Source organism: Carassius gibelio, chromosome A18 (assembly GCF_023724105.1).
Source record: "Carassius gibelio isolate Cgi1373 ecotype wild population from Czech Republic chromosome A18, carGib1.2-hapl.c, whole genome shotgun sequence".
Taxonomy (NCBI): Eukaryota; Metazoa; Chordata; class Actinopteri; order Cypriniformes; family Cyprinidae; genus Carassius; species Carassius gibelio.
This window is the reverse complement of record NC_068388.1, coordinates 377,457-387,456: the sequence shown is the minus strand read 5'-3', so window position 1 is coordinate 387,456 and position 10,000 is coordinate 377,457. Positions and strand designations below refer to the sequence as shown.

Sequence of the window (10,000 nt, the reverse complement as noted above, 5' to 3'; positions counted from 1 at the left end):
GTGTTTACCTGTTGAGAATGTGTGCAGGTCTGTGGTCTTCTGGTGTTTCCTGTGACCTCTTGACCCCGTCCTGTCATCTTCTGTTGTCTTGTAAGAGACAGTGACACAGTCCAGATTCCTCCGAGTCTCGGGTCCTGACCAGTGTCCAGCAGGTTTGTTCGGCCCAGTGCTGGATGGACTGTGTCTGTGGCTGTTCACTGAACAGTCTGGGACTTTTCCAACCTGAAATGTTTAATTTTCTGTGATAAATGTGCTTTCTTTGTGGTCGGCCAGTGAAAGCTGAATGACTGGCACATGTGAAATCATCTCAGTGTAGCTAACAAACGTTCGGTCGTAGTTTAAGACTCTTACTTTGACATACACCATATTCAAGCACGATGCTATTTACATATTTCAAGACAAACATTTATTCAATTCACGTAATTCAAATCAACTTACAGATGAAGAACAACACAAAGTTAATGTTAATGAGGTAATTTAACACGAGATGTGCTAATAATACAAACAGAAGGGATTTATTTTAGGAACAATTTCCAGTGTTTCTTTAATTCTGTCAGCAGTGCCATTAGTGCTGCAAACACGACTCTTACAAGAAACCTCACCAGCAGCAACTTCGATGCTTTTCAGGGTTTCCAGGTCTTCATAATAAAACTATCCTAAAGGTCAATACCCCAGGTGCTAAAGATGACGTCACTGGGGTCACTTGAGCCTCCAGCAACAGTGTTAGAGAAACCAGAATCCACAGGATTTACCGATAAAAACACTGAGACCCAATCAGAATTTGACTTTAGGCAGCTTGAGCATAAAATGATGATAAAACAGCAGCACGCTTACATGCTCGTAAAGATTCAGGTTAAAGTTAATTTATAAAGTGCATCTAAAAACAACAATTTTACCAAAGTTCTGTATAATCATGGTAAAATAATGAATTAAATCGAGCTTAAACTATAATAAAACATGCATACACAAGAGCCCAGGTCACCTGCTGAATCTAAAACTAAAAGAACTTCAGAGTGAGAGAAAACAGGTTTTTCAGTGTTTTATTAAATATACAGTAAAAAATGTGTACAGATCCATTAATATAGCATCCCCAGCATCAAATACTCTCATGTTTGAGTTGATAGAACTGTGCCAGATAAATGTATCTATGAGATACACGATTAACCCTTTCACACGATACTCTGACGACAGTACCTCTGTAACATTATAACGTGAGTCTCAGTCAGATCACACACTCTTCTGTGGTTTGCATTGCAATCTGCCCATAATCTACACGAGGTTCAAACCATAGATGCATTCATACAGCTCTGTACAACATCTGATAATAGTTTAATGAGCCAGAGGTCTTTCCCAAAACTAACAGACATCACACGTAAAATAGCTTTTATTTTATACAAGGCTACTTCCTGTAATTTAGAATAAATATGTAACAATACAGTGATATTGTACCAGTTATTAACCACTTTATACTTTTATACAGCCATAAAAACTTAAAAAAATACTTTTAAAAGCTCATACTCCCTGTTATAATTGTACAGGATAAAATGTGATTTATTAAAACATCTCTAGATTGCATCATTTGTTCAGAGGCGACACATTCATATAAAACATGCACACTTATGTCCTCCGCACACACACTGTGATGTGTGTGTGTGTGTGTGTGTGTGTGTGTGTGTGTGTGTGTGTGTGTCTCACAGCATTAAGCGCATTGAGGGACGCTGTTCTTTAGCGGACGGGTCCTCGGAGGGGTCATGCTGCAGCGTCAGTTTATCAGGAGTGTAGTCGTTCCGCTTCAGATCTGACCACACACACACACACACACACAAATTTAATCCATACACTTCCAGTGCAAATACCAAAAGAGTTGATGGTGAGCTGTAGATGTGACTCGGGGATGAAGCGGTGTTCAGCGAGCGCTAAACTCACCGGGAAGCTTGAGTTTCCTGCAGCACGAGTTGCAGTGATGTTTGGTGCGGAAGTTTCGAATGGCATCGTCTCCGAGATTCGCCGGCCCAAAGATCATATCATAAGACCTGACACAATTAAACACACAGAAGAAAACTCATAAACTCTATTCTATTATACAGTTTTTAATAGACCTCGTTCATACTCTGTTTAACACGATGAAAGCGAGGCTGAGGAGGAAAGATTGAGAGACTTTACATGAACATAAATGAACATCTGCATCCAAACTGTTTCTCACCCTTTCTCTCCGCTCTTGATGACTGATGGATCTGTCAGTATCTCACCGACCCCTAGAGAGAGAGAGAGAGAGAGAGTGACTGAGAGAGTGTGAGTGTTAGAGACAGAGTGAGAGTAAGTGAGAGAGGGTGAGAGAGTGAGTGAGAGAGTGAGAGTGAGTGTGAGAGAGAGTGAGTGAGAGGGAGACAGAGTGAGTGAGTGTGAGAGAGTGAGACAGAGAGTGAGTGAGAGAGTGAGAGTGTTAGAGAGAGAGTGAGAACAGCAGAACACTCCTGAGCTCCAGTCACTCAGTGAACATGAAAAATTAAAAATATTACTGGGTGAAGGACCTGCTTCCTCTGTGGTAGCACATTATATTTACAAATGCCACAAACTAAGAGGTAAAGAGTGAACACATCTACATTAGAAGTACCATCAATGTTTATAGAAATGTATATGGATTTATTTTGCATGTATTTTATTCTATTTTATTTTATTTTTTCTTATGGATATATATGAATTTTTGTTTTGTTTGTTTCTAGTCTGCTATGTACAATGCTTTGGCAGTATGTACCTTTGTATGTCATGCCAATAAAGCAATATGAATTGAAAATTGAAAAAAAAAATTGAATTGAGTGAGAGTGAGTGAGTGAGAGAGAGAGAGAGAGAGTGAGACAGAATGTGAGAGTGAGACAAAGTGTGAGAGAGAGAGAGTGACAGTGAGAGAGCGTGAGTGAGAGAGTGAGTGAGTGTGAGAGGGAGAGAGTGAGAAAGTGAGAGAGTGAGTGAGTGTGAGAGAGTGTGAGAGAGTGAGACAGTGTGAGAGAGAGAGTGACAGTGAGAGAGCGTGAGTGAGACAGAGTGAGTGAGTGTGAGAGGGAGAGAGAGAGAGTGAGAGGGAGAGTGTGAGAGAGTGTGAGAGAGTGAGAGACAGAGTGTGAGAGAGAGAGAGACACATCTGTATATCTATATATCTGAATAACTTGTTCACTGTTTATTGCTTTGGCAACATTGTGTTGTTTCACAGTCATGCCAATAAAGCTCATTTGAATTGAATTGAATTGACAGAGAGAGACAGACTGACAGAGAGAGAGAGTGAGAGAGAGAGAGGGGCCATCCCTTCCACTCTCTGAAACAAACACAAGTTTACACACACACACACACACACACACACAACTGTGATGGTAAAGCGTTTCTACACAGTATCCAGGCCTCATTTACACAGCCTGGTGCTGTTCTAATTCTGTATGGCCTTCATTCTTTTCAGATAATAAATAGAGAAACATTAAGAGACGCCCTGCTCTCACTCGTGTGTAGGCAGTGGATAGAGACGGTTTCTAAAGCTCTGATTACTGGAGTGTAGATGAAGAGATCTGAGCGAGACACAAACCCTGCAGGTCCAGCACCAGCAGCTCTCCTCGAGTGTACTCATACGTCCAGTGGCTGAAGGCCAGCATGGTTTCCTCCAGAAGGTTGGTCGGCACGATTTCATCCCCGTTGTTATTATTAAACTTGCGGAAGTCTCCAGTGATGCACTCCTCGATGGCAAACCACTGACCGGCAGAGTGACAGTAGAGCAGGAAGACCTCCAGAAACCTGCAGAACACACACTCTCAGAAACACCCTCAGGCGTGTGTGTGTGTATGTGTGTGTGTGTGTGTGTGTCAGTGTGCGTGTCAGTACCTGGGGGAGTATGGGATGGTTTTGGGTCTGATCTGATTGAAGGCAAACGTGAGTTTCTGAGCTGCTCTCTGCTGCTGAATTTCCTGTTCACAAGCACACGATTAGTCGCACACAGAAGGACCGCCTACTCACCTGTCAATCAACCACTGCACTAACTCAACAGTTTAAGACGTGAGTTCAGACATTCATTTAAAGCACTTCAGCACGCAATAATGTACATTTATATCACATTACACTACCATAAAAAACATACTGCAAATGTAAAAATTCATAATGTAGCGTAGTTCTAAATATAACGCTATAATCCACACATCTTGGCAGCTGTTATAGAAAAAGTTTGAGAGAGACTTCCACATGTAAAGCTCATTTCTGTTTTCTGTAGCAGAAATGTGGGTTAACGAGATGCGTGTAGTTCTGCACTCCTGTGAGTCTGTGTTTGGGTCAGTGAGGAGGATCCTCGTACCCTGAGACAGAGGTGCAGGACGGTGTCCTCTCTGTAGATGCTCTGCCAGGTGTTGACCACCTCGGGCAGGAAGGACTTGACGATGTACAGGTGTCCAGGCTTGAGGATGTCGTACTCGGACCAGGTGCAGAGCACCTTCAGCGCCCGGCGCAGACCTCCACCCATCTCCTCCTTACTGAGGAACTCGATCTTAGCACAGAGACCACGCTGAGCCCAGGACGACATGCTGTTATTGATGCTGTTGGGAGAGCTCTCCTCCAGACGGTACACGGTCACCGGTTCACCTGCACCACACACAAACACCTGAACGGCACGCTGGAACACACGAGCGGCGTCACGATCACACGCTACACCGCAGGACTGGGCGACGCGAACACCACACACATCACACGTCTGCAGCACGAGGAACAGCAAACATCAGTGACATCAGTGTAAGAGCAGATTCAAAGCTCAAAACTAAAGACTCGAAGCAAACCGAGCTGAGCTCAATACTGACACTACTGTCTTTTAGAGCAGCTGAGTTTGGATTTGTGTCATGTGATGAAGATCTGACCGTCTTCATTCGCTCGCCACAGGCCTCAAATATCTTAAATCAGAGAAACTGCAAAAACATGCATCTCTTCCGCAGTATTTCTGTCTTGTTTTCCAGAACAAATATCTAAACATCCTTAGATCAACACATGAAGTCTTGTTTTCTGAGAAACTGAACCTAATGATCTGAGTTTATGATTAAATCAAGAACAGATATCTTCTGAATGAAGTAGTTTTTTACGCCCATTAGCAGAAATTTGTTCTGTTTTAATCATCAACACACTTCATCAGTTTCACAGAAAACAATTATTTTGTAATTTTGCTTCTCTAGTAAATGTGTCTTGATGTAAGAATCTTTAGACATTTGTCTGTAATGTATTTCCCATCACTCCATGTGTGTGTCTTCACGCCGCCCAGAACTACATGAAACGAACAGCAAAGCATGATGGGACAGAGACAGAGAGACCGGGGTCTTACCTCGAGGGGGCACTGGGGTGAATGGAATACTCTGGGACAACCGCATCAGGTTATTACGCTCCACCGCTAACACACACACACACACACACACAGGGCTGATGTCAGTACACGTCACAGGAGCAGCTACACACACACACTCAGGACAGTCTGTGTTCGAGCGAGGAAATCAGGAAACCGTCAGCTTTCATTGGATGAATGACAGAGACACTGACCTGAATACTGATAACTGTCCATGGGCTTGAACGGAGAACTGATCGCTGCTCCACACACACACACACACACACACACAGAGCAAAGAATGAGCAGAACAACACAAAATACCACGGTATTACCATGCTCCTGATGCTATAAGACTTACAGTCCTTCCACACGGAGAGGTGTGTGTGACGAGCACCGTACAGCCCCGCTGCAGCTGAAACACACACACACACACACACACAGGTCAGTTCAGCTGTCGTGATGTTTGTGGATCAGGTGATCATCAGATGTGATAAAACACTCACTGTTTGAGATGTCTTCTCCTGGACTCCTGAACACCAGAGAAACAAACAACAATCACTCACAAATACATCTCTCTCTCTCTCACACACACACACACACACACGTCTGTGTGTCCACATCAGTATGCTTCATCAGGTTAACAATATTTACTTGTCTGTCTCCTAACCCCAAACTCTCACAGAAACCTGTTCATAACACTCGATATACATTTATGCATCAGTTACTCACGGTTTACTGGACTGAGATGATTTCCCCTGAGGATGAAAGACAGACAGAGTTACGGTGTGTGTGTGTGTGTGTGTGTGTGTGTGTGGTTTCTCTTAAACACTCATGTGTTGTTGTGTGTTTGACTGACCAGCAGCGGATCCTCATAACACGAGACGTCCTCCAGCGACACGCGTGTGCTCTCCTGCTTCCCGAGCGCTGCACACACAGATAAAGAGACGAGACGCTGCTTTAACCTAAACCGAGAGAGAGGTGTGTGTGTGTGTGTGTGTGTGTGGCGTTCGTCCTCATGATGCGTCTCACACTCACCGGACTCTGGCTGCAGGACTGAAGGGTTTCTGTCGAGCTCGGTGAAGCCGGCGTACGAGTTCACCATCCGCACGTGACCCTGCGCCGCGGCCGCCTGCAGACACGCAACACACACGTCAGGATCGAGCCGCGCTGGAGACACTCACCGCGTCTTTAACACACACTCACACACTCTTACCGTGTCTTTAACACACACTCACCGCGTCTTTAACACACACTCACACACTCTCACCGTGTCTTTAACACACACTCACCGCGTCTTTAACACACACTCACCGCGACGTCTTTAACACACACTCACCGCGTCTTTAACACACACTCACCGCGTCTTTAACACACACTCACCGCGTCTTTAACACACACTCACCGCGTCTTTAACACACACTCACCGCGACGTCTTTAACACACACTCACCGCGTCTTTAACACACACTCACCGCGTCTTTAACACACACTCACCGCGACGTCTTTAACACACACTCACCGCGACGTCTTTAACACACACTCACCGCGACGTCTTTAACACACACTCACCGCGTCTTTAACACACACTCACCGCGACGTCTTTAACACACACTCACCGCGTCTTTAACACACACTCACCGCGACGTCTTTAACACACACTCACCGCGTCTTTAACACACACTCACCGCGTCTTTAACACACACTCACCGCGTCTCGAGTCTTTCTGGAGGGACTCGGCTGACGGCTGACAGCACCCTCTTTAGGAAACGACCTCTGACCCTCAGGATCATCCTTGTGACCTTTGGAGGAACACGAGAGAAGAGTTCAGAGACGGAGCGCACTTGTTTAGGAACAGTTGATTAGCGTCACCGTGTTAAATGATCAGTTTAATAACCCTGACCCTAACCAGCACCAGCCCGGGTTAGACACAAGACAACACTTCGTTCACTCCCGAGGGACATTTAGTTTGAGATGAAACCACCGCCAGAGGTCAGAGGTCACCCGTCTCTAACACACACAGGGGCATGCAGACGGGGTGAGGGTCAAGGGTCACCGTTAGGGTTCCCTGATTCCCAGCGGTGGACCGAAGCCAAACCTCCGTGTCTCTCTCGGAGTCTGTTCAGCGCTCTTCTGCAGCGGCCGTCTCTCTCGAAGCGCTGCGGGCCCCGGGGCCGGTGCTCAGGGGTCAGAGGGAGGCCCGGGAGGGGCGTGTTTCTGTCGGGTGGGTCGGGGGCGGGTCTAGCGTCTTCATCATCAGCGAAGGCGTGATTGACGTATCCCTCGCACTCAGGCTCACTCACGAACACCCCTGGCGGTCCTCCATCACTCCTCTCATAAACACCCTCCTCTTCCTCCTCATACTCACCCACGAAGGCCCCGAACTCCACTGTGACGTGCGCCGGCTCCGTGTGTGTCTGCGGCGGGGTGCTGACGGGGCTGCTGGGACACGTGTCCTGCTGCACGGAGCGTCCGCGGCGCCGCAGCTGTGGTGAGGTGACCTCAGAGGATCCAGACGAGGCTGTGAGCGCAGGCCGTCTCTGGAGGCTGGGAGGAAGCTCCGCCCCCTGCCGCTCCTCGGCTCCGCCCCCGAACAGAGACTCTGCTATGCTGGTGGTGGGAGGCAGGAATCCCACGCTGCACCGCACCAGAGCGCTGGACTTCGAGTGCCCCGTCAGGTCGGGCCCCAGGTTCTTGGAGACGCTGAGCTCGCGTGTGATCTGGTTGTGCACTTTGCTAGCCTCGGACGCTCGCTGCGCGGTCAGTGCCTTCAGTGTGTCCACCGTGAGCGCAGACAGGTCCTGCAGGTGTCCGATCTGAGAATCCAGCGTGTGCAGAGAGCGCTTGATGAAGTTCACCTTGTTTCCCACCTCCTTCAGCTGCACACACATCGTTTCCACCCTAAAAAACAAACAGGTGTAAACAATCATTTCTCTTTTATATAGTACATTCATACTGTTTCACGGCAGCTTTACAGAAAATAATCAGTTCCAGAGGCTTTAGTTCACATTTATGCATTTGCCAGACACTTTCATCCAAGGTACACATCAGGCCTTGCTTTCCCTGGGAATCGAACCTGTGACCTTGGTGTTGCTAGCACCATGTGCTACTGTTAAATTTACATTAGTGCATTTGGCAGATGCTTTTATCCAAAGCCAGTTGCACTGTATTCAAGGATTTTCAGCTAATGCGCTCCCTGGGAATCAAACCCATGATCTACTGTTTGGGCTTCTGAAATGTGTGGAGAATCAAGCGATCATCGATCAGATGTCGGGAAACAATGTAGTTTCAGGAACAACAGTAGTTGTTCACTTTAAATGGTATAAATGTGTCTGATTGGCTGTGAGTGTTCACTTTGACCACATGAGGTCATGAAGATGAAATCCTGTATTGAATGCTACAGGTGAACACACACTAAAGAGGGACCCTGATGCATGTGGTTCATCGTCGTACCTGTCGGACGTGAGTCTGATTCTCTCTTCACTCCCAGAGTGAAACTGATCGTCTTTCTCGTGGAAGTATGTCTCCACGCACTGCTCCTCGAAGTCGTGCAGCTTCTTCTGGTCCTCCTCGGTCAGGAAGAGCTCTGAAAGATAGCAGGACGGTCAGATCCCTGTCAGACGCAGCAGAAGCGACGGTGTGAGAGAGAGAGAGGTACAGTACTTGGGCCGTAGGTGCTGCTGTCCTTCTTCCTCTTCCTGCAGATGGAGGACAGCACAGACGCGGCGTGGCTGAGCAGAATCAGCGGCGGAGGAAGGACGGGCTTGTCGTGGTACTCCATGACGAAGTGATAGCGCTGGTATTTCCACACCAGGTTGGATATGGACTTCACCTGCATGTAGACGTTACTGCGGAGAAACGGCACGCTCAGTTACGGTGAAGAGGGTCACAGACACACAGCGTCCGGCGGCGCAGCACTCACTTGAAGAAGGCGATGAGCAGGTTGACCATCAGGATGTACTGGACGAACAGATAGACGGCCTGCAGCAGCTGCGTCAGCCACACACCGGGCCCGCACAGATCCTTCACGTTCGGGTCGCTCGAGTTCGCACACACTGACAACATCACCACATCCTCATTACTACACAGAAAGAGCTAATCTCTCACACTGCTGCATGTTATATGTGATGCCGAATCCTGATTTCAAGGTCAGAGATAGAGGAAAATGCAAACGTGAGCCTGATGTTTTCTGATTCTGTGCAGGATAGTGCTTTGCTATGAACCTGTTCCTTTCTGAATAATGCAGATGTTTACCATCGATCTCGTAGGCGTAGACTTCACCGTACATCATCCAGTAGGGCTGGAACACCACATCTCTGGCTAAGGTCCACGAGGGATCCTCGTTTGGGTACAGAATGGCTTTCCGGGGAACTCCAAAACTCAGCAGCACCACGGCCATGATGACCACGATGTAGAACATGTTGGCCACCTGCGGAGGAAGAGATCGGTCAGTGCTGGAGGACACAAGCAGCTCAAACACAGCTCTGAACGCTTGCTCACCATCTTCCCGATCATCATGACGTAGGGTCCGGCCTGCTGATTGACCGCCAGGATGTCCAGCAGCCGTACGTACCAGAAGATGATGTTCAGACAGTACACTAACCGGCCCGTGATGAACACGATCCCCGAGCCGAAGCGCAGACCGAAGCCCACGAAGAACATCAGGATG

At 47.4% G+C, this 10,000-nt stretch overlaps 1 protein-coding gene across 2 annotated transcripts in view; it reads right to left on the bottom strand.

Moving 5' to 3' along the window:
• Positions 1 to 9,993, bottom strand: part of LOC127934144 (transient receptor potential cation channel subfamily M member 7-like) — a 48,416-nt gene extending 38,423 nt beyond the window's left edge. The window contains exons 1-20 of one of the 2 annotated variants that reach the window (XM_052531326.1): positions 9,832 to 9,993; positions 9,586 to 9,760; positions 9,254 to 9,386; positions 8,995 to 9,179; positions 8,785 to 8,917; positions 7,700 to 8,232; positions 7,042 to 7,133; positions 6,371 to 6,464; positions 6,192 to 6,259; positions 6,065 to 6,090; positions 5,839 to 5,864; positions 5,694 to 5,747; positions 5,548 to 5,592; positions 5,336 to 5,401; positions 4,328 to 4,611; positions 3,865 to 3,947; positions 3,572 to 3,777; positions 2,204 to 2,255; positions 1,927 to 2,033; positions 1,656 to 1,798 (exon numbers count right to left, since the gene is read on the bottom strand). In XM_052531326.1, the coding sequence (XP_052387286.1) occupies positions 1,692 to 1,798; positions 1,927 to 2,033; positions 2,204 to 2,255; positions 3,572 to 3,777; positions 3,865 to 3,947; positions 4,328 to 4,611; positions 5,336 to 5,401; positions 5,548 to 5,592; positions 5,694 to 5,747; positions 5,839 to 5,864; positions 6,065 to 6,090; positions 6,192 to 6,259; positions 6,371 to 6,464; positions 7,042 to 7,133; positions 7,700 to 8,232; positions 8,785 to 8,917; positions 8,995 to 9,179; positions 9,254 to 9,386; positions 9,586 to 9,760; positions 9,832 to 9,993 (2,631 nt within the window). In that variant the 3' untranslated portion in view covers positions 1,656 to 1,691. The remainder of the gene's footprint in view (positions 1 to 1,655; positions 1,799 to 1,926; positions 2,034 to 2,203; positions 2,256 to 3,571; positions 3,778 to 3,864; positions 3,948 to 4,327; positions 4,612 to 5,335; positions 5,402 to 5,547; positions 5,593 to 5,693; positions 5,748 to 5,838; positions 5,865 to 6,064; positions 6,091 to 6,191; positions 6,260 to 6,370; positions 6,465 to 7,041; positions 7,134 to 7,699; positions 8,233 to 8,784; positions 8,918 to 8,994; positions 9,180 to 9,253; positions 9,387 to 9,585; positions 9,761 to 9,831) is intronic. The other variant, XM_052531328.1, reaches the window with a different exon arrangement.
• Between the last annotated feature and the right edge of the window lie 7 nt (positions 9,994 to 10,000).